The 21,286-nt window shown below is 29.7% G+C and overlaps 7 protein-coding genes across 16 annotated transcripts; 3 read left to right on the forward strand and 4 right to left on the reverse strand.

Annotated features, from left to right (window-relative positions):
* Positions 1-148: 148 nt before the first annotated feature.
* Positions 149-5,507, reverse strand: LOC117602139 (uncharacterized). 3 transcript variants are annotated; one of them, XR_004580889.2, is made up of 8 exons: positions 3,990-4,189; positions 2,763-2,935; positions 2,583-2,659; positions 2,377-2,481; positions 2,217-2,300; positions 1,449-1,683; positions 1,014-1,352; positions 149-626 (listed from the first exon to the last, which is right to left on the reverse strand). XR_004580889.2 is itself a non-coding variant. In XM_034319750.2 (7 exons), exons 1-7 carry the CDS (start codon positions 4,011-4,013, stop codon positions 1,097-1,099), a joined length of 954 nt encoding a protein of 317 aa, XP_034175641.1. In that variant the 5' UTR covers positions 4,014-4,188; the 3' UTR covers positions 685-1,096. The 3 variants fall into 3 exon arrangements, 2 of the variants coding, with proteins under 2 accessions (XP_034175641.1, XP_034175656.1); XM_034319750.2 differs by lacking the exon at positions 149-626 and having other exon boundaries at positions 685-1,352; positions 3,990-4,188; XM_034319765.2 differs by lacking the exons at positions 149-626; positions 3,990-4,189 and adding an exon at positions 5,338-5,507 and having other exon boundaries at positions 689-1,352.
* Positions 5,508-5,665: 158 nt separating this feature from the next.
* asf1 (histone chaperone asf1) lies at positions 5,666-8,415 on the reverse strand. 2 transcript variants are annotated; one of them, XM_034319853.2, is made up of 4 exons: positions 8,397-8,415; positions 7,727-7,863; positions 7,322-7,437; positions 5,666-7,196 (listed from the first exon to the last, which is right to left on the reverse strand). In XM_034319853.2, the coding sequence occupies exons 2-4, from the start codon at positions 7,833-7,835 to the stop codon at positions 6,825-6,827; spliced, it is 597 nt and encodes a 198-aa protein (XP_034175744.1). In that variant the 5' UTR covers positions 7,836-7,863; positions 8,397-8,415; the 3' UTR covers positions 5,666-6,824. The 2 variants fall into 2 exon arrangements, with proteins under 2 accessions (XP_034175744.1, XP_034175739.1); XM_034319848.2 differs by lacking the exon at positions 8,397-8,415 and adding an exon at positions 7,941-8,179.
* An 87-nt stretch (positions 8,416-8,502) lies between these two features.
* On the forward strand, positions 8,503-9,300 carry LOC117602185 (selenoprotein K). Of its 2 annotated transcripts, XM_034319868.2 has the most exons (4): positions 8,503-8,667; positions 8,770-8,851; positions 8,925-8,999; positions 9,064-9,300. In XM_034319868.2, the coding sequence occupies exons 1-4, from the start codon at positions 8,649-8,651 to the stop codon at positions 9,155-9,157; spliced, it is 270 nt and encodes an 89-aa protein (XP_034175759.2). In that variant the 5' UTR covers positions 8,503-8,648; the 3' UTR covers positions 9,158-9,300. The 2 variants fall into 2 exon arrangements, with proteins under 2 accessions (XP_034175759.2, XP_076546167.1); XM_076690052.1 differs by lacking the exon at positions 8,503-8,667 and having other exon boundaries at positions 8,751-8,851.
* Positions 9,301-9,455: 155 nt separating this feature from the next.
* On the reverse strand, positions 9,456-14,392 carry HBS1 (translation elongation factor EF-1alpha (GTPase) HBS1). Of its 4 annotated transcripts, none has more exons than XM_034319599.2 (10): positions 14,308-14,392; positions 13,929-14,178; positions 13,776-13,841; positions 13,408-13,707; positions 13,287-13,328; positions 10,989-11,544; positions 10,684-10,913; positions 10,417-10,612; positions 10,133-10,338; positions 9,456-10,046 (listed from the first exon to the last, which is right to left on the reverse strand). In XM_034319599.2, exons 2-10 carry the CDS (start codon positions 13,969-13,971, stop codon positions 9,592-9,594), a joined length of 2,094 nt encoding a protein of 697 aa, XP_034175490.1. In that variant the 5' UTR covers positions 13,972-14,178; positions 14,308-14,392; the 3' UTR covers positions 9,456-9,591. The 4 variants fall into 4 exon arrangements, with proteins under 4 accessions (XP_034175490.1, XP_034175508.1, XP_034175480.1 ...); XM_034319617.2 differs by lacking the exon at positions 14,308-14,392 and adding an exon at positions 13,050-13,145 and having other exon boundaries at positions 13,929-14,244; XM_034319589.2 differs by lacking the exon at positions 14,308-14,392 and having other exon boundaries at positions 13,929-14,243.
* Cndp2 (Cytosolic non-specific dipeptidase 2) lies at positions 14,365-16,988 on the forward strand. Of its 2 annotated transcripts, none has more exons than XM_034319684.2 (6): positions 14,365-14,503; positions 14,894-15,005; positions 15,184-15,634; positions 15,706-16,134; positions 16,217-16,690; positions 16,763-16,988. In XM_034319684.2, the coding sequence occupies exons 2-6, from the start codon at positions 14,965-14,967 to the stop codon at positions 16,808-16,810; spliced, it is 1,443 nt and encodes a 480-aa protein (XP_034175575.1). In that variant the 5' UTR covers positions 14,365-14,503; positions 14,894-14,964; the 3' UTR covers positions 16,811-16,988. The 2 variants fall into 2 exon arrangements, with proteins under 2 accessions (XP_034175575.1, XP_076546166.1); XM_076690051.1 differs by lacking the exon at positions 14,365-14,503 and adding an exon at positions 14,577-14,595.
* On the reverse strand, positions 15,368-19,487 carry Fuca (alpha-L-fucosidase). The gene is made up of 7 exons (XM_034319697.2): positions 19,350-19,487; positions 18,745-19,039; positions 18,373-18,624; positions 17,931-18,293; positions 17,638-17,856; positions 17,322-17,545; positions 15,368-17,119 (listed from the first exon to the last, which is right to left on the reverse strand). Exons 2-7 carry the CDS (start codon positions 19,025-19,027, stop codon positions 17,027-17,029), a joined length of 1,434 nt encoding a protein of 477 aa, XP_034175588.1. The 5' UTR covers positions 19,028-19,039; positions 19,350-19,487; the 3' UTR covers positions 15,368-17,026.
* Positions 19,488-19,570: 83 nt separating this feature from the next.
* On the forward strand, positions 19,571-21,037 carry Uch (Ubiquitin carboxyl-terminal hydrolase). Of its 2 annotated transcripts, none has more exons than XM_034319814.2 (7): positions 19,571-19,758; positions 19,844-19,855; positions 20,063-20,191; positions 20,264-20,418; positions 20,501-20,642; positions 20,700-20,800; positions 20,861-20,981. In XM_034319814.2, the coding sequence occupies exons 1-7, from the start codon at positions 19,723-19,725 to the stop codon at positions 20,868-20,870; spliced, it is 585 nt and encodes a 194-aa protein (XP_034175705.2). In that variant the 5' UTR covers positions 19,571-19,722; the 3' UTR covers positions 20,871-20,981. The 2 variants fall into 2 exon arrangements, with proteins under 2 accessions (XP_034175705.2, XP_034175695.2); XM_034319804.2 differs by having other exon boundaries at positions 19,576-19,758; positions 20,700-20,775; positions 20,861-21,037.
* Positions 21,038-21,286: the final 249 nt, after the last annotated feature.

The following is a 21,286-nucleotide window of genomic DNA, read 5'->3' on the forward strand; positions in this document are numbered from 1 at the left end:
GTCTGAAACTATAATGGCACATAAGTACAAAATATATAAGGCTATAGTTTCATATTGAAGATGTAATGCAAAGATAACAGTACATATAAAGATATACCTAATATGAATGTAATATGCACTATACAGTTAAACATGATAACAAAATTTTACAATTTTGTTTCATTTCACCTATTTAAAAAAATATTTATTTAAATGTTCGTCAAACATTGTAAATTTTGACACAGATCATTGATTTATGATATTATAAATACTGGTAGTTAACAAAAGATTATCTATAAACCTATCACATTTCTATTTAAGATTTACAAACACTATTATGTGTTTGTAAAATATTGAGCACTCTTTAATATCAAAGTAATTGTTGATATAGTTATTATCGAGCACATTAATTATGCAGAAATATTATATTTTCAATACAGAAAAAATAGTCCTTTTATAGCTTACTCTATGATAAGAATATAACAACGATATGTTAAGTTTAAAAATCTTTAACGAACTATTGATATCAAATTATAACAATTAATAATAACGAGCAGAATTTATATTACTGCAACATACGTTTTTTCCATTACATAAAAAGACTTTTTATTCACCTTTTTAATAATGGTAAGTCATTATAATCAAGACTGCAAAAAAAAGATGAAAATAAATAAAGCATAATACATATGGCTATAATATTTATGAATATTATGATGACTAAAGAATAAAAATAGATTATAAATTAATCTAAGAATAATTTTAATTATATCTGGCATGCATGTAGAATAAGGATATAAGAAACAAGGATAAAATGATTTTACGAAAATTTTTAATTTAAAAATCATAATAGTCAGCTTTCTGTGTATTCTTTTTTTTGACTAGACCCTTTTTTAGTTAAAAATTTTTTAATTCACTTCATGGCCTAATAAGAAATAGTGAACAAAATAACTAAACTATTAATGTAACATTTTGAGTTTTTTTCTAGTTTCTTATATCGAGTGAACTTATTTAAATAAAATACGTAAAGTCTTTACCAAGTAAATTTTCTCATTTCTCTCTCGTCGGGCATTTGCTTGATGCAACATTCAATTACAAATATTCATATTTTTTGAGATCATCAATCAATGTTGAGCAAATTTACATTCATAGATATTTTTGGAGAGATTAAAATGTTCGACGTCCGTACACGCTCTCTATCTTCATGAGCATTGCTCGAATCCGAGTTGTTGCTGGTATTGTTATTATCTTCTTCGTCATTTGTATTAGATGAAGAAGGGTTATTGGTCTGTAGTAAAACTGTATTCGTGTTATTGTCTACTTGTTCTACCTCATATTGGATCAGGTTGCCGTTAGTAATCTCTACCGTTAACTGGCTGCAAGAATACAATTACACAAACATTACACACATATGTAGATATGTAAATATAAAATTGCGAAATTCTAAAATGTTTAATATTTTATTTACTTACTCTTGTTGCCAAGTATTCGACTGAACATCAGTAGGAGTTATTTCAACTACAGATTGCAACTGACCCGTTGTAGTCATATTCTCGTTGTTTAAATTATTATCATAATTGGGATTCGTACGTATCCAGCTCGGTGGCTTAAAACCGGACGCGCAAACAAGGTTGTTATTATCCTTGAAATTTTTATTATTATTGAATGGTATGTGTTGTAGTTCTTTTCCATGACTAATAAATGGGCCTGTAAAACACAAATGTGTAAAAAATCGTATGAAGCATTTGATTAATACCGTTGATGTAATCGAAGATACGTAATTCTATACATGTTATTACCACTTTTTGAACAGCTCGTAGTTAATTCGGCGTTCAAGTAGGTAGGTATACTGTAATAAAATAATTGTGTTTTTCGTATAAAAAAAATTAACCGTTTTTATTCACGGTTAGTACTACTAACGTGTACATGAAACTGTTAAGAAGTGTGCAAGAAAGCCATGAAAGCAAGTTACAGTGCCTATGTTTTCTTAACCGAACAATTGCCGTCGATTTGTTGAAACTTCTTTTACCACAACATACTGATTACATATAAGACGCGTTAAAAAAAGAACTTCGGAAAAGAAATTTACCCTCAAACAGACGGCAAACTTTAATTTAATCTACTGAGTCGTTTACAGTCACTACCTTTTGTGTTGATTTGCGATAAATAGTTACTAAATAGTATAATTATATGTTGTAATAGTGAATAATGATACCTATAAGAATTTCAATAATACTCACTATTTTCAACTGGTGGAGCACTTGGTTCCATCATACTAAGGTCGCCACATTGTTCCGGCTTACTATTTCGTCTTTTTGACGCTCCTGAAACATACCATTATAATTATATTTTATTCCATAATGAATCTATAAATTACATACTTTTATTTTTATTACTTACTTCTCCTAACGTATAGACCAACAAGCATAACTAATAAAGAAACGAATAGGACACCGCTAATTGTTGTCCATATGATGATTGTGTTAATGTTTAATTTTCCTACATCTGCAAAAATCAAAATGACGACAAGAAAAAGGATCAGTTGAAAGGTAACAATGTTAATTAAATGAATCATAATGCACGTATTATTTAATGCCTTTTCTTACCAGGGACATCGTTTTGGATATTTGCCTTCTTGCACACCCACGCCATTTCACCTGTACCTAGTTCTTCGGCCGTGTAACTATAAACAATTTATTTTATACAATTTTTATTTCATTATTTGACAATCAAAGAATGTTATTCTATTCAATACATTCTTTACGACGTTGGCAAAGTATAGTTACCCAGAAAAACATGGTCCGCACTGAGAAGGATGTCGCGATCTCTTATCCCGATTTTCTTGCCGATTGTATCTGCTACATTGAGTGTAATCAACGCATCGTTCAGATACACGATAACAATATTGTTGTGCAGAACAATCGGCGTCGTCATGACAAAACCCTTCCTCTATCGTAGCCTACAAAATAAAAAAGAAACCTATTTTTAAATCAAGCATTTAAAACTTCGATCTTGTGATATCCGAAAGAAGACACTTTCGAAAATGTCTATAAATTTTAATTTTGTCGTTTATTATACGTTATAAACATCATAACAATTGAAATAATATTTCTTAGTCTATTAAAGACTAAATTACAGTAACAAAAAAAGGAATAGATCGAATGCCTGCTCGTATCGAGGTTTTAATTAATTAATCTATTTGTAACTAATTTAATCGATGAATTATTTAGCTATATTATTTATTAAAATACAAAAGTGACACGTAAAATAATAATTTCAGAAATAAATATCGCAATCTTCAGTTTTATTAGATTATCTGAGAAAGGGACCACAGTGGTACGCTCGGCATTTCCGGTTTAACTCTCAAGGTTCTGGATAGATCTCTAAGATTTCTACATCGGTTTAAAATCGTTTGTAATACAAGTTTCTATTTAATTTACTAAATGATTTGTTTAGAACTATTTATATTCGTGGAAACTGAAACGCAAATTACAGTAAAGATTTTATATTACCAGGTTCTTGAAATTTTACAAAATAACAGATAGTAATAGTATAAAATAGTATAATTTCTTTGTAGAAAGAAAAAGTATTTTAATTTTATGTTTTTTTATATTAATCTAAGGATGAAAATAGTTTCCCGGTGATTGTAACATAAATACTTGGTAAAAATAATTTATATAAGCTTTACTTTATGAAGGATACTACAAATTGTCGATATTATTACTATTTTATATTAATTGAACGAAATACGAAGGAATGATTCTGCAAGATTGGTGTTCCGCCATTTTATTCGACACCAGTTACCATCTTGAATTCCGTGCGTTCACCGTGTATCTTAAAATGGATGCTGATGAAATTCGATCATATCGTAGTCGTTACCCTGAGTTTCAGCTATGATAAGTTTGAATTTGTAAAGAATAAACTACTGCAATTAACACATTCAAACGTAAACGCTATTTTCTTGTACAAAAATTCAAACAGTGTAATAATATTTGGTAGTACTAATCATTTACCTTTTTTTTGAGTTCAGCATTCATTTTGAGTATAATAGATAAGTTTATCTTCAGATCTTTCTATCACGCACTTAAATTCCTGAATTTTTCTTGCAGTCGTTTAGGAATTATAATGTATCACGTTAAAAGGGGTCACAATGAACTACTGATTGCGACAAACGCTTAATAATACCGGTATAGTTATGATATAGTAATTGAAGTAAAAAAATATTTTCTATATCAGATAACGAAATTGATAAGAAACAGTTTCCGATAAGTTACCGGTGAATCCATCAAATTTTATCTTTTGTCTAAATGTCTAATGTTTATAACAAAAAATCTGAAAATTTGATTTACCTTGAAATCGGTTAACGACATTTAGCGGTCAAAACCGCGTCTTATATATAAACAAAGAAGAACGAAACTTGTATTTGACTGCAAATTATTAAATAAAGATTGTTTTATTTTAAATTTACAATGATTATAAAAGAAAAGGAATATCGCTTTATCAATAATAGTAGGCAAAACATAAAAATGCCCGATATTATAATTGCTTCTTCACTTCTTCACGATATCTTGTTTCTATGATGGTTACGGAGATTCCCGAACGAAAAAGAAAAAATGGGGGTCGCATGACTCATCGTCGCGCGCGTCCAATGTGGTACCGAGAATTGTGGAACACATATTCTGGTTCTAGTAATAAGACCATGGTACGATTTACAAAATACTACGCATTAAATTATTTGATAATTATTTCGTTCATATACGTAATTTTGTATAAGTGAAAGTAGATAAAGTTGTGTAAAATATTAACAACTGCTGCGGTGATGCCCGTAACACAATTCGAAGGCGTAATTCACGTATGAAATACACAATTACGTATTAAATAAAATACAATTTATAAATAATTTTGTTCAATATCATCTGATCAAATCTTAGAAAGCATGATGAAATACTGGGAAAAGATTACAGACACGTTTCTATCAAAAAAAGAAAAAGAAAGGGAGAAGGTGAAGAAACTGATAAAAGAAAAAGATCTCTCATTGAGATCGCACGATTTGACACTCTGTATTGCATCGTATAATAGCAATTATAATCAGTTTGTTCACAAGGGGCCCCTGTAGATATGTAAATGTGTATACATCGCCGTTGACATGTGTTCATCACTTTATATACAATTTGACACCGCAATCGTGTTCGAAATATTAAGGCAATCAACGATTATATGTATTCTTCTCAGCCATTTACATTAAGAAAAATATATCATGTTAAATTAGATTATTTTCTCATACTTTACAACTGACGGGTAGATAGAGAAAATTACTATTTTTTTGACATACTTAGCAAATTAAAAATTTTTTTTACTTACCATTGGAGGAGATTATACGAATGTCCAGGAATTGGAAATGTGTATTGTTCCCGTAATCGTAATCGCATGCGCCCAATATTCGTCTCAAGATTTTTGACAGATTCATTCGTGCGCACACTTTCGCACGTAAAATACACCCGCACCGTTCAAAATCCACCTGTATTCTGGGGCTGTTGCTAATCGCTGGAACCGGCGTACACTGAACGTGTTCGGACCTGCTCACGACGAGTCAGGTGGTGGGGGTGGCGGCAGTGGTGTAGTCGTGGTTTTGCGGACCACCATTTCTCGTAAACAATAGAGAACAGGTCTCGTTAAGTAGTCTGCAGCTGGGGGAGAGGGCCAATGTATGCAGTTTAAAATCTTATTGTTAGCGGGGTTGAAAATATCTATAAAAAAAATCGATACCTATTCAGACCTTCAACTCGACTTTAGTTTAATTTGTATTTCTTAAAGTTATGGGCACAGAAGTTCTATATTAAAAACCATAGTTCCTTTTGTATGGTCAGTTCAAAATTTTAATATAACAAATTAAACTCATAAATGATTCTCTTATGTCCATTAAGAGCCATCGACCACATGCAAAACGTTTCGACAAGCTAATACAAACGCATCGTCACCTACATTATAAAACACTTTAAAGGGCCGTCTTTAGTAATTACAATTGTCAGTGTCGACGTTGATTTATTTACGTATACATGTGTTTTTTACGTCACGTTTGGTTCTTATCTCGTACATATTTTTCATTATCAATTTATTTAACGCCACAACAAGTAAACAAGTATTAGGTTTTTACAGTATATACACGGAATCATTGAAGGTGAAATATTTAAAAACCAAATTTAATGAAGTAAAAAACATAATATGTATTTCTCATTTTAGTATATATGTACATACACTGATGAAATGGGAACAGCCTTATTTCTATCGATTTACGATACAATAATAAGCCATATTATAATACTTAAAATACTAAACACAAAGCTTTGAACATTTTTAGAATATCAGTTTTAGAATATAAACAGCTCTCCTTTTTTTTTTTTGTTAGTGTCCAGAGTTCAGAATTATTAATTTAAGACGTATTATTACATATTGTTGTTTTATGCTTTGATTTTAAAACATTTTTCAGCATATTTAGTTTTCTTTAATTCACATTTTTGTTCTTTCAAATGATATGTAATTAATAATTCTTAGTTGAGTTTCAATGCAAATAATAATGCATCAGTACTCAGTAATAAACAAAATTATTCCCAAATAAAGTTTAAATTATCGCATTATCTATTTTTCAATATTATTATAACCTATAAGCTTATTTCAACAAAAAAAAAACAATTAACATACACTGTCGGAAATTTATTATTTTCCATAAGTTTTTTCTTTCTCTGAGGTATCCAAATATATGAACCATTTGACTCTTTATTCCAGGCACTACTTCATTCTTCATATTATGGTCTGTGCTAGCTTATTCATCATTGGCAGTAAATTGACATTTACATTACTTCCATACTGTTGTGTGTGCTTTCTGTAAAACCCAAGGTTGATGTTGGGGCATCTTGTGATGTTTCTTCCAGGCTCTGTGGATCCATGCCTTCTGGTACATTGTTTGTTGTTGAACTAGCACTATCATCCCAATTTATTTTAAATCTAGTGACACGTGGTTTATCTCCTAAGATATTTCGTTGCACCTTATCAAACTGAGGCTGTGGCGGTGGGTTTTCTCTAAGTTCTGCATCTGTGTATTCATTATTTATAAAGTACCCAACACGTACAAACTCATGTCCTCTGTATGAACAAGTCAGTAAAACAACTGTAACACCTAATGCATCATTAACTGGAATTCTACTGACGTCTGGAGGATCAGCCTAAAATAAATAATAATTCAATGTACATGAAAGATGGTATTATTAAACACACTTTAATCAAAATCTTAAACAATGGCTTTTATGTTACAATTTAAATTACAGATAAAATTTTGTTATTAACTTACTTGAAATACAAACATATGCCTCCCTTCAGGAATTGGACCGACATAAATTGTATCTAAAACTTGATCGAATTCTTCAGATTCGGCACTGCCGACATAGATCATCTTCCATTCTAAATCTGCAATTCCATTGTTATCATTATGATTAAATACAACTTATTTATGATAGAATGATTCATAGCATTAATTGTCAAAAAAATATAATCAAATCAATGGATATCAATCTTCTTTTTTATACCAAAATCATAATGATAAATCTACAGACTCGTCCTTGGAAAATTCATTATTAAACCGCTGAAGCTAACCTAGCATAAGTGCTAAAAATATTCAAGTATGTATTTCTTGTTCACAGTGTTAATCAAACTGTATACTTATATTTAAGAATAAGAATAAGATTAAATAAACTACCTTCTTTCAGTTCTTCGATACATTCAAAAGTAACTTCGAACTGAAATGGATTTAGAAACGGTGAAGGATTATCGAGAACAGCTACATTTGCTAGCTGAACTTTGGCCATCGTCTTCTTTGTTTAACCGATAATTTTACTGTAAGACAAGAATTTTACGGTAACAATTCTGAGAAACAGTTTATCAGATTGTTTTCTTTATATCAAATCTCTCACTTAATCTTTTATAAAATGAAGAATCTCGAATCAAAGGATAAACAATTTCATCACAACACACAGCTTGCTTTGGCGGCAAACGAACCAAAGGACGTTTCCGGTATTTCGGGGACTACCAAAATTTGATGTGATATTATACGCACTAACGTAAATTTCAAATACTAGGCGGATTTTTAAAAAATTTTGATGATTGATTTCATATGAATTTCGAAGATGAACCTACATTCCTTATTATACGGTTATATTTTGTTATTTAAAAGTCATTCGTTTCGCATCTCTAGCGCTTTTACTCAAAATTTTAGCGCGACGCGATTCGAATCTTTCTACTATAATTCAAATTTAGAATATATAGTTCATAGTAATATAAAAAACAAAGATTAAATATATGTGTCGATAAAATTTTAAATCACATGTGTATATTTGAAAAGTAAATTGTATGTAGTACGTATGACTTACCCGTCCTTAAGGGTTATTTACAATATAACCGATGCAATATGTACAAATACAAGTTTGAAAACCCAATATATGTATGTGTAGAATACATACTAGATAATATTAGATCCTGTATGACGTGGTGTTCAAAGCGTCAAAACACGAAAATACGTTTAGAGTGACATTGTATTTGTATAAATTTAATTAAACAAAATTTTTAATTCGACTAATTGAAAAATTTAGTAAATAAATTTGAGTACAAAGAAATCAGAAAATATGGTTTACATATCGGATGGTAAGTACCTTAACCTCTGTACGCTTAATAACATTTTACAATTTAACTTTATTTGAATAAATGTAAAATTCTATTAAATATTAATGTATTTCATTTTTTCAGATGGTAAGGTTTTGGACACAACTCCACTACATTTAAAAGTATTCAGATTCTTCACTGGTATAATTTATATGGTTGTTATGTTGTAAGTGATCTCTATCACTTTTTATGGTTATTACTTTGTGAAAGATCGAAATATATTTTAACAAATTTAATAGTTTCAGAACATTGATCAATCCAGATATGAACAAACATGGAAGTGAATATACAAGAGATTATAGACCTGGATCTGGGTAAGAAGTGATATAAATATATTTTCTATATAATTCTTAATTAAAATTCTGTTTTCATATTTAGGCCACCACGTCCACCAACGCGCAGATTAGGGAGACCTAACACAGGAAATACTATAGATGCTCCATTTGGAGGATGTAGAAGTTGTGCTAGATAAATGAACATTCCGGAAACAAGAGAATACATACAATTTTTATATAATTACCATAACACTATAATTATTATTATATTAAAACAAAATTAATGAGTTATTAGATTACAAAATGGAAGTTACCTAGTGAATGAGTAATCAAATTTATTTCGAATAATTTTATTAAACATATTACACTAACTTCACGTTAAAAATGTTACAAATCATTATAAATATATTACATATTATATACTGACTATAAAAGAAGTGATCTTGTTATAGCAAATGAACCTATATGTACATAATGTATTGACATAATTTAACAAACATGATGATAATTTTTATATATTTTCAGCAATATGTAAGTGTAATAGCTGCAATTTAGTTACAGTACCAGATGAATATTTAAATGAATCTCTACCATTATAACACTAGGATAGTAATATAAAATTGTTATATTACTACTTGATTTTTGTAATCAGTCCAGCTGCAATAGTTGTCCCTTCTACGCGTAGCGTAATTCGACCTAATTGTTTAACATCTTTATATAATTCCATACAAACTGGATTTTGTGTTCTAATTTCAACAATAGCGCTAGAATTTTTTGGTAAACAACGCGGTTTCTTTTTTATGGTCTCACCGGTAGTTCGGTGAATTTGGGCTATTAATTTCGTAACTACAGCTGGTTGTACTAGAGATTGTTGGTGCATCACTACTGGAAGACCTTTCATAATTGGTATTTTAACTGCAAATACAACTATATGCGCTTCGAAACATGTAGTTACAGGAACTGGATTTTGTGGGATACAAATGATATCACCAATTCCAACATTTTGTTGGTCGATTCCCGATAACGTTAACGAAACATGATCTCCAGCAAATGCGTTTGTTGTAGATGCTTCATCCACCTGCAAACCTAAAATTCAATCATATCATTTTCCCTGAAATATCTAAATATATAAAAGGAAAATTGAACTTGAAATGTACATTAGGTTCACATACCTTTAATCACAGCAGTTTCATTCCGTGGAAGTATTAAAACTTTGTCACCCAAAGATATCATACCTGTTTCCACATGTCCAGAAACACAAAATCCAGATCCTGTACCTTTAAATATATCATTGACCGAGAAACGGAAAGGTTTGTTTATAGGGCGTTCGGGACATTTAAAATTATCTATAACATCAACTAAAGTAGGTCCCGTATACCTGCATGATAAAAAGATACTAATTAACACATTATTTTATTTATTTAACCATATTCAACTTTTGAAATAATAGTTATACCAGTTAGATAAAGGTTCTTTAGGTTTGGTTACTATATTTTCGCCAGATAGACCACTACAGGGAACAAAAGGGACGTTATCTTTGAATCCAGCTTGTTTTAAAAATACATTCATTTTCTCCACTATTTCGTTAAATCTTTCTTTTGACCAATCAACAGTATCTAATTTATTTATTACCACTGCTAATTGTAATACACCTAAAAAAAACAATTCATTTAAATAAATAGAAATATATAACTGTGTTATATAAACATTGTATATAAAATACCTAAAGAACGTAATAATAGTGCATGTTCTCTAGTTTGACCTCCACTATCAAAACCAGTTTCAAATTCTCCCCTAGTCGCATCTACAACTAATAAAGCCACGTCTGCTTGAGTAGCACCAGTAATCATATTAGGAATGAAGTCTTTATGTCCAGGTGCATCTAATAAAGTGATAGATTTTGTCTCTGTTTCAAATTTAGAGTGACCAATATCCATAGTTATTCCACGTTCTCTGTTAAAAGTATGCATGAAATAAATTCAATGATATAAATTACAAAGATTTTGTTATATCAAAGGTATCAATTACCGTTCTTCTCCTGTTTCGTCAAGGACCCATGCATAAGCAAATGACTGTTTTCCTATCTTTTTACTTTCTTGCTGATATTTGTGAATTAGTCTTGAGGGAACTTGTCCTAAATCACACAAAAGTCGACCTAATAGAGTGCTTTTACCAGCATCCACATGACCAACTACAACTAAATGTATGTGTTCTTTGCTATCTCCTCTTTTATCTTTATATATTTTTAAAACATCATGTTTTTCTTCATTAAGTTTTGGCTTAGAATCAAAGTCGGGTGTTACATGTCCTGGTACTGGTGACTGACATCGGGGACTGTTTGCATTTGAAGAAACTGCCTTTTTCTCCTTTGGTACAGTACGTTCTTTTCTCTTTATTTCTGGGCTATTATGATCAGAATATGGACTTCGAGAACGAGGACTCTCAACACGAGAATTTAGTATATCCGTATTCTCTGTTCCACTCAAATCAAAACCTTGTACAGCAGGTCGTTTTCCAGCATGTAGAATTTTCACATTGGATGGTGCCGTAACTTGAAATGTAGGTTTGGATGACAATTTGTTACCTATTGTAAAATTTCTCGTAAACTATTGTTATCGTGATGTTATATATATATACATATATAAAAAAGTAGGATGTAAAGATTTTGATATAAAAACATATTATTATTATAAATTCTAAAAGTACAATTTTAATTTAAAAAATTCCTAATCTCCGCTTTAAAATTTTAATAATATTATGTACACAAAAATAACATATTATAGTAATTGTACAAAGAGAAATTATTTTTTAGTATTATATAAAGGTCCTGATATATATAAATAGTGGACTAGTACCTATTAGCACCTTGATAACTGTGAGCTTCACTCACAAGAAAATATAAAAAAAATATTTTCATAACTGTAAAATTTCCAAAATAATTAAAGTTCTAATAGTTACTGGTCCCTTCTCTGTGTATTAAAAACCCAGAAGTTCAGGACTTTAAAAATAAATAGTTCCCACATTTTAGTACTATTTACCTTTAAAGTATTGAACTCTTTCCTTAAAACACCCGATTTTTCCATATATTCATGATTTCATTTAAAATAATCAAAAGCTATATTTATAAAAATTGTATTTAAACATCGTATTTTGTACCGCAAAAACTTTATATCTAATTTAATCCATACATTGCAACATATTTTGTCAAGTACAGCTACATATATGGAATTGAAAAATCAAATTTTTGTATAGTTTGATGTTGTTCTGATTGAGATTTAAGAAGTGGTTTTTTCATTTTCCACATTCGACACAATGTTCTGCCAAATAGAGATACATTTCTTTTTGTATACGGAAGTTTAGCGTATTTTAAACTACTTAAATTCAGTGTTGTAGGGAGCATTGCATATGGAATATCAGTATTTTCATTAGAAGTCTGTAAACGTGAATTAGGAATGACGTTACTAACATCTTTTAATGCTTTTGATTTTATATGAGTACAGGTATCTACAACTAAGGATGTAGCTTCTTTTAAAGCAGAACTCAAATCAATAATCCAAGGATCTGGTGATGGTGTTCGAGTACCACTCACATTTGTTGAATTTTCTGCTAATTCCATATTTTGCGATTTATTTTTAATATTGTGATCAGTATAATTCTTTGAAAGAGCAAGTACATTAGATATACTCCTTTCAAATGAATCCATAGAATCATCTTTCTCCTGGTCATATATTGATTCTAAATTGATATTTTTTTTACTATCAAATGAATTTAATTGTACATTTTCTAAGTCATTAGACTTATCGTTTTTAATTGATAATTTTGGTATCACAAAATTTGTACTGCATAAAGATGCCTCTCCATTAAAATTTGTACTACCAATTAAATTAGTAGATTTTTGTAAATGGTGAGCTGTTAAATCAGCTAGAGATTTAAATGATACCGCGTCTAAATTATTTTTACAAGGATCATTTGTAGAATTTGATGCTACTGAATCAATATAATTTGGTATACATCCAGGTAAAGAAGAAGATATTATGGAAGGATTACTAATAGATAAAGTTCTTAAACTTTCTATATTACGTGCAAAACATGAATTCATATTAGAATTTTGAATGTTATTCTGTTTGTTAAATGAAAATTTTGGTATAACAAATGAAGTAGATTGTAGCTTAATAGGTGTAGCATCTTACCTTACCGACGGATTAAAGAACAGCACATGAAACAAAAGAGATCACAGGTCAAAAAATAATTATCAATAAAAATATGAATATAATTTATAAATATCAACTTGTTTATCATTTAAATAAATAGCTATAAATCACATACCTGAATAAAGTTCTAAATTATCCTTATGGCCTGTAGATGATTCTAAAAATTTGTTATTTAAATTAGGGTATAAAGGTAATAAAAACTTACATATGTACTTACATATAATAGACATACATACCAATAACAGTTTTTGGAGGAGATTCTTTTAAAACTAGATCAAGTGCTACTTCTGCATCAAAATTTGATTGAATAATCTTCTTCTTTATTTCAGTTTCAGGAACTGTATCTCCTATAATATTCTTGATAGATTCCATACACGATATAAGTTTGGCTCTTTCCAATTCTGTAAGCACTCTTTCTTCTTCTTTAGAAGGTGACAAAGATTCCCTATTATCTTCATTGTCTTCTAGTATGTCTGGTTCCGTGATGAAGGATGCAATATTTTGTTGCTTACTCCGATCAAATAAGAACTGTTCCGCTATAATTGAAATTACTGAAATGTTTATACAAATCTACTTGTACAATTTTGTATTGGATAAAACTTACCACTAGGAGATACACAATAGTCATCTTCTACAGAATGTCCATACACCTCGTCGTAATTTTCATATTCTTTAAAAGAACGTATGTTAGCTTAGAAAACATTAAAGTATTTAAAGAACAATTGAATAATAATTTAACGTAAATAGTAATTTATACCTTCTGAATAATTCATGCACCGCACATCACGATGACGAGACATTTCTCAAATTTTGTCAAATCTTGCAATAAGGATAAGTAAAAATGTAGCCTCTCTTTTGTACTTTATTATTTACAACCTCCCATATTACGCACAAAGCACTGAAAGCACTCGAGATCAGTTCAGATCAGTTCCGATACTGTATGTTGGCAACATTCATTGAGTAGAGTTGTTCAAATTTCAACTCACAATAATTCATTTTTACTCGACCTACAATAATATAACATGTATTGGTTTATATACAAACTTCATATGTGATTGTGATCTGAATAAGTCAACATTGATAAAAAATTAAACTGTTCAAACTGAAAAGATAGGAGAAGATAGTTATATATATACCGCAGTTCACCAGAGTCCATAACTGCGAAAAGACCAGTTTTCGTTCTTCGCGCTTCTCCAATGCGCATCTTCGCTCTGATTGGCGATACTTCCAAACGAAGTAGAAAGCGATTAGCAGAGAGCTCGCTGCGTTCCCCCACCATCTTCCAACCTACGCGTCGCAGTTATGGACTCTGGTGAACTGCAGTATACATAGGTAATTTCTCGCTATTAATGCACGTTTGATTTTATAATTTTATAATGTTTAATACATTTAAAATTTAAAAAAAAATAGTGTTTTGAAAATCTGTAAGTCATAGTTAAGACGTTAAAATTGTGAATGAATTTATCAGTTCAGTGTTTAATCATATTTATTGTTATATACGTAAATTTATTCAAGATAAAGTTTTTTAATTTGAATAAACATAAATATTTAGAGATACTTTTCACTGTTTATCGAAGTGAAAATTATGTATGTATGTAACTTATGTACATACTTATATACATTAAGCGATTATATACGTTTAGCGATAAGATTGACGTGAGGATAAATATTTCTCAGTTGCTGATAAAATTTTGCGGTTGTATGTAGCGCTTACATTTGCAGAAAATATTCTCAGTCTGAAGTGGATCGGACCTCGGTATTTTTTGTATTACTCTTTGATAATAGATAAAAGAATGGCATCAGAACTTCCACCTACACTGAAAAATTTATTTAGGTAATTAAAAGTATTAATATATTATATATACATACATATGAACAGTATATGTGTACTTATGAATCTATATATCCATATACACGCCCACTTTAAATATACGCCGTATTTTTATATCCATTGTATAATATAATATTTTGATATTTCATGTTTAATTATTATACTTTTATTTGGTTTTCAGTTACATTGATAATCATAAAGTAGAATATATCAATAATTTAAAGGAAGCAGTAGCTATAAAATCTGTCTCAGCATGGCCGGATCATAGAAATGAAATAACTAAAATGATAAAATGGGCAGAAGTTAGATTAAAAAATCTTGGTGCTACTACAGAATTAGCAGATATAGGAAAACAAACTCTTCCAGATGGAACTCAGATCCCTTTGCCACCCATTTTATTAGGAACTCTTGGATCTAATCCAAAGAAAAGGACCGTTCTTTTGTATGGACATTTAGATGTTCAACCTGCATTAAAAACAGATGGTTGGGACACAGAACCATTTACTCTTGTTGAAAAAGATGGAAAATTATTTGGTCGAGGAAGTACAGATGATAAAGGTCCTGTACTATGTTGGATACATGCATTGCAAGCTTACAAAGCTATTGGAGTTGATATCCCTGTTAATCTTAAGGTGATTTAGATTATAAATAATTCAATAATCTTTTAATATTATCTCCTTTATTAAATCTTCTTTGATTAAAGTTTGTTTTTGAGGGTATGGAAGAAAGTGGTAGCGAAGGCTTAGATGAACTTCTTTGGGCACGTAAAGATACATTTTTGCAAGGAGTGGATTATGTATGCATATCTGACAATTACTGGTTGGGCACCACAAAACCCTGTATTACATATGGTTTAAGAGGTATCTGTTACTTCAATGTGGAAATAACTTGTGCTGACAAAGATCTCCACAGTGGTACATTTGGTGGTATTGTGTATGAAGCAGTACCAGACCTGATTTACCTATTAAATACATTGGTTGATGTGAATGGAAAAATTTTAATAGATGGCATGTACGATAGTGTAGCTAAAGTTACAGAACAAGAATTGGAAAGCTATAAAAAAATAGAATTTGATGTAGCTGATTTGAAACAGTCTGTTGGAGCCAAAAAATTGGCTCACAATGAAGATAAAGTATATATTTATAAATTAATTAATTTAATATTAAACGTTAAGTGTATTTGATTGGTATTCATGAATTTTATTATTTTACTAGATTCAGCTTTTGATGCATAGATGGAGACAACCCAGCTTATCGCTTCATGGAATTGAAGGTGCATTTAGTGAGCCTGGTGCAAAGACTGTTATTCCAAAAAAAGTTATTGGCAAATTTTCAATTAGAATAGTACCAAATATGACACCTGAAGAAACCATGGAAAAAGTCAAAGCACACATAAACAAACATTGGGCTGTTAGGGGTAGTCCAAATACAATGAACGTCATTATGGGTCATAGCGGGAAAAGCTGGACTGAAAATCCCGATCATCCACATTACATGGCTGGTCGTAAAGCTACCAAACACGTATATAAAGTAGATCCTGATTTATCACGCGAAGGTGGATCAATTCCAGTTACTTTAACATTTCAAGAAGTAACAGGTAAAAATGTATTGCTGTTACCAGTTGGTGCCGGTGACGATGGAGCACATTCTCAAAATGAAAAGTTAAACATTCGTAACTACATTGAAGGCGTAAGTATTTTTATATAAAAATACAGTTCGTTGTAATTATGGTATTTAAATTTGATGATACTTTTGTTTTAGACCAAGTTACTTGGAGCTTATTTGTATGAGGTATCTCAACTTGCATAAAGTTCATGTTATGAATATGTGATCAAAACAAAGTTATTTTACTTTGTCCAATACATCATATATAAGTATAATTTCAGGGTGTAGGGTCAGATAATAAAAATGTTATTTCGTACTGTGTATGTACTTTTTTTAAGTAAATATAAAACGTATTTTTAATAAACGAATCATTGAAAAATCATTGTTTTATTATGTTTCAGTATTATTAAATATAGCATTTTATATTTGCTCTATTTTTAACACCCATGCTGGCTGACCTTTGTTAAGTTCTGCTGGTAGAAATACATTTAACTTTCCTTTATCTTGTTGCCACTAAAATGATAAAAGTGGTAATAATTATGAATTGCATTATTTATGCTAATTTTTATGTTTATAGTTTATCGTAATATACAGTCGGGCATTTATATTTTACAATTCTAACAGGACATCAAACAAGTCCGTGGATAACTGAAACCTCAGATACTGAGTCAGCAGATACGGGGCTCGGACTGTATTTTTAAAACTGAGTATATACCTCGATAGAATTCTTAGATCCAAGTAAGGAAATTTGTGAGACATCAGTGACTACCAGTGATCCTAAATGTAATGTATCATTACTTGGCCATTCCAGAATTATTGCGTAAATTTGCTTTTTATCTTTAGTGCATGTATACCAAACGTTGTTATTTAAGGTATCATTTTGTGCAATCCAAGGTTTTGTATTATAAATAGCTTCTCCATTTATTTTTAGCCAATCACCTGTTAGAAAAATTAGTAATAGAATGCCGATATATCTTATCTTTAGAATGTAGATATTAACTTTGACTTTATAATTATAATAATAAGTATACCCATTCCACGCAGCCTTTCTTCAAATATTGGAGAAATAATACCATCTTTTGTTGGTCCAACATTCATTAATAGGTTTCCTCCACAACTTACAGTAACCACTAATTCCTTTACCAATTCTGGTAAAGTGAAATATTCTGATAAAACAGCATTTCTACGAAATCCCCAAGATTTTCTATCAATTGTCATACAATTTTCCCATTTATGAGGTAAAAGTACTCCTAAACATTTATGTAATAAATATAGCATATTAAAAATATATATACAAAATCGGATTATGAATCCTAATATTTACCAGGATTATAACGATCGCTACATGTATAAAAATCACCGTGATGGCACGGAATATTTGCACCCCATCTATCATTCACAACAACCGTGTCTTTTACAGGACTTTCATTGTACAACCAAGCTAAAAATTCTTTTGATTTCCAGTATGTATCAGGTGCATCCCAGTCACCATCAGACCATACAACTTCTGGTTTATATTTTTCTACCAACTCATGTAATTCAGGGATAATCTTTTGCTGAACAAAAATCTCAGTTGTAAAGTTAGTTTCTTTGTCAGATAAATAGAGAGGATTATACCACTCATACATGGAATGATAAAGACCAAATTTCAAATTGGTTGAACTTCTTATTGCACTTGATAATTCACCTAATTTCAAGAAATGCTTATTAGAAATATAAAACTATTACAAAATATTTACAATAATAAAGTAAAGCTCAATTATTACCTATAAGATCTTTTTGTGGTCCTACATCTACAGAATTCCAGCTGAAAGAGTACTTTGAAGGCCATAAAGTATATCCTTCATGATGTTTGCTTGTTAATACAACATATTTTGCACCTGAGGCTTGAAATAATTCACTCCACTGAGTAGCATTGAAAAATTCAGCAGTAAAATCATGAGCAAAATCCTGATAGGTAAAATTTGGTGGATATCTTTGCTTCATAAAATCACGGTATTTGGTACTATCATGTTCTTCTAAAAATAATTAATTGAATAGTATTAAAAATGTGAAAAACTATATAAAAAAAATGTTAAAAGATACAAAACAATGAACTATTTTACAGGTACTACAATTGATTAAAAAAGATACATTACCCTTCCAATTATTCCAAAACCATTCTGAACCAAAACTAGGAACGCTGAAGACACCCCAGTGAATAAAAATGCCAAATTTTGCATCATCATACCACTGTGGAAGTGGACGACTGTCTAAGCTGTTCCATGTTGGAGAATATTCACCTACTTCTGTTTCTAAGGGCCACAATGTTTCATACTTTTCTTTATCACTACTTACTGATATATGAATATATTCACTTTTCCCTGGCATATATAATATTGAGGAACTCAATAAAATAAATATTGGCAGATTGACTATCATGGCTGGTACTTACTGAAAATAATTCATATAACATATTACAAAGGTATTTATACTTCCATCAAATAACAGATTAAAAATTGGGATAAAATCTAACGTGAATATTAACTTTGACCCATTATATCATTTCTGATTAGATTAAACATGATAGATAATATTGAAGCATTTTATTGCTTATTTATTTGATTAAAAAGTATCTATGCTTATTTATTGTTGAATTACAAAATAAGTTTTAAAATGTTAAAATGTTAAACTTATATACTATTCAAGTATATTTAAATGAAATAGTGTTAACAAAGTATTTATTATATATTAAATATCTTACTTTATACAATGTACAAAAAAAATTGATGAAACGTGTTAGCAAATGCTATAAACAACAGAGCATTTGTCATTAATTGTTTGAAGTTTTCTCCTCAAAAAATCTTATCAGTAACCAATAGCATGCTATGGGTGGGATCGATATATATAGATATACAGAATTTGACTGAAATTTGCGAGGGATACAGTTGATAATAGTGTGTAAAATTTGCTTATAATTCTTTTTTAACACAAGAAATATGTTGTTCTGAAATTGAATAATTTATTGAACATATTCATTAATGTAAAAATCCTCGTTAAAAGAATATTTATCATATAAATTTAAAATTATACGGTATTGAAGGAGCTGATATTTTATAGAATATATAAAATACATCATGATGTCTTGGATACCATTAGAATCAAATCCAGATGTATGAATTATCTGAGTTTTATTAAAAATTTAAATATACATAGGTTTTTTAAGCGTTATTTAATAATTTAATTTTTTTGTTTTAGGTTATGACAACGGTAAATCATCATGACTTTTAAATGTTGATATTAGTCACCGATATTATAATGTTTATATATTGCACTTTTTATTACTTGTATATATTAAGTACTTGAATGTTAATGTTAATAAGATAACACGTTTTTGTTTTTAAAGTAACTTTATGATTAAGTAAACTTGTTGATTTCATATTTATTTAATTTGATAATAAAACATATATTTTGTAGTTTTTACATAAACTAGGCGTACCAAAGGAATGGAGTATTATTGATGTTTATGGACTAGAACCTGATTTATTGGCACTTGTACCCAAACCAGTTCTTGCTGTCATTTTGCTGTATCCTCTACGTAAAAAGGTTGAAATTTAAAGTCACATGTAATGTTTATTTAAGTTAAGATGTAATATCTAACAGTTTTGATATTTCTAGACTGGCAATGGTTTAGAAAGTGAGGAAGATGTTAAAGAAAGTGATACAAGTACTCCAAGCCTTAAAGATCCATCAGTTTATCATATGAAGCAATATATTCATAATGCTTGTGGCACAATTGCATTAATTCACAGTATTGGAAATAATTTAGATCGGTAAGTTTTCAGTTTTAGAAACATAGAAAGTGAATTTATTTTAAGGAAAGTCTTGTATATTGTTGTGCATTGTTATTTATAGTATAAATCTGCAAGATGGTGTTTTATACAAATTTTTGAATGAATCAAAAGATCTTTCCTTCTCGGAACGTGGAGAGCTTTTGATGAAGTCACAAGATATTGGTAACACACATGAAGAATTGGCACATGAAGGACAAACAGAGGTATAATTCTCATTCTGTTTATATAATCATTAAACTGTAATTTAAAAAATTTTGTAGGTACCAAGTCAAGAAACACCAATATACCACCATTTTATAGCATTTATCCAAAGAAATGGAGTCTTATATGAATTAGGTGAAAATCTCTATGTTAAGGAAATGTATGATACATAATAGTATGAGAATATCACGATTAATTTGATAAGTATTCAAACTTTCAGATGGACGTAAATCTGGTCCTATTGAGCATGGTGCAACTAGTCCAGAAACACTATTAGAAGATGCTGCACGCGTGTGTAAAGAATATATGGCTCGTGATCCGGAAGAAGTGTGTTTTACAGTTGTTGCTCTTGTCAATAGTGATGCAGAAGCATTTTGACTTAATACCTAAAATGTAATGTATACACTTTTTAAATAATTTATTTTCTATACTATATATACATATACATTTGCTCTATTAATTTGCATTTATTAACATTTGCTTGTTACTATATTGTAATATGTGTATTATTCATAAAATAAGTACATGCTTATAAATATTTGTCCTACTATCAACAAATATAATTCTTCTTTTTTATGTAAATGTTTAATAACAAAAAATATTCAAGTATTATTTGAATGCGTTTAGTTTTGAAAGTATTAATTTT

Source organism: Osmia lignaria, chromosome 9, assembly GCF_051020975.1.
Source record: "Osmia lignaria lignaria isolate PbOS001 chromosome 9, iyOsmLign1, whole genome shotgun sequence".
NCBI lineage: Eukaryota > Metazoa > Arthropoda > Insecta > Hymenoptera > Megachilidae > Osmia > Osmia lignaria.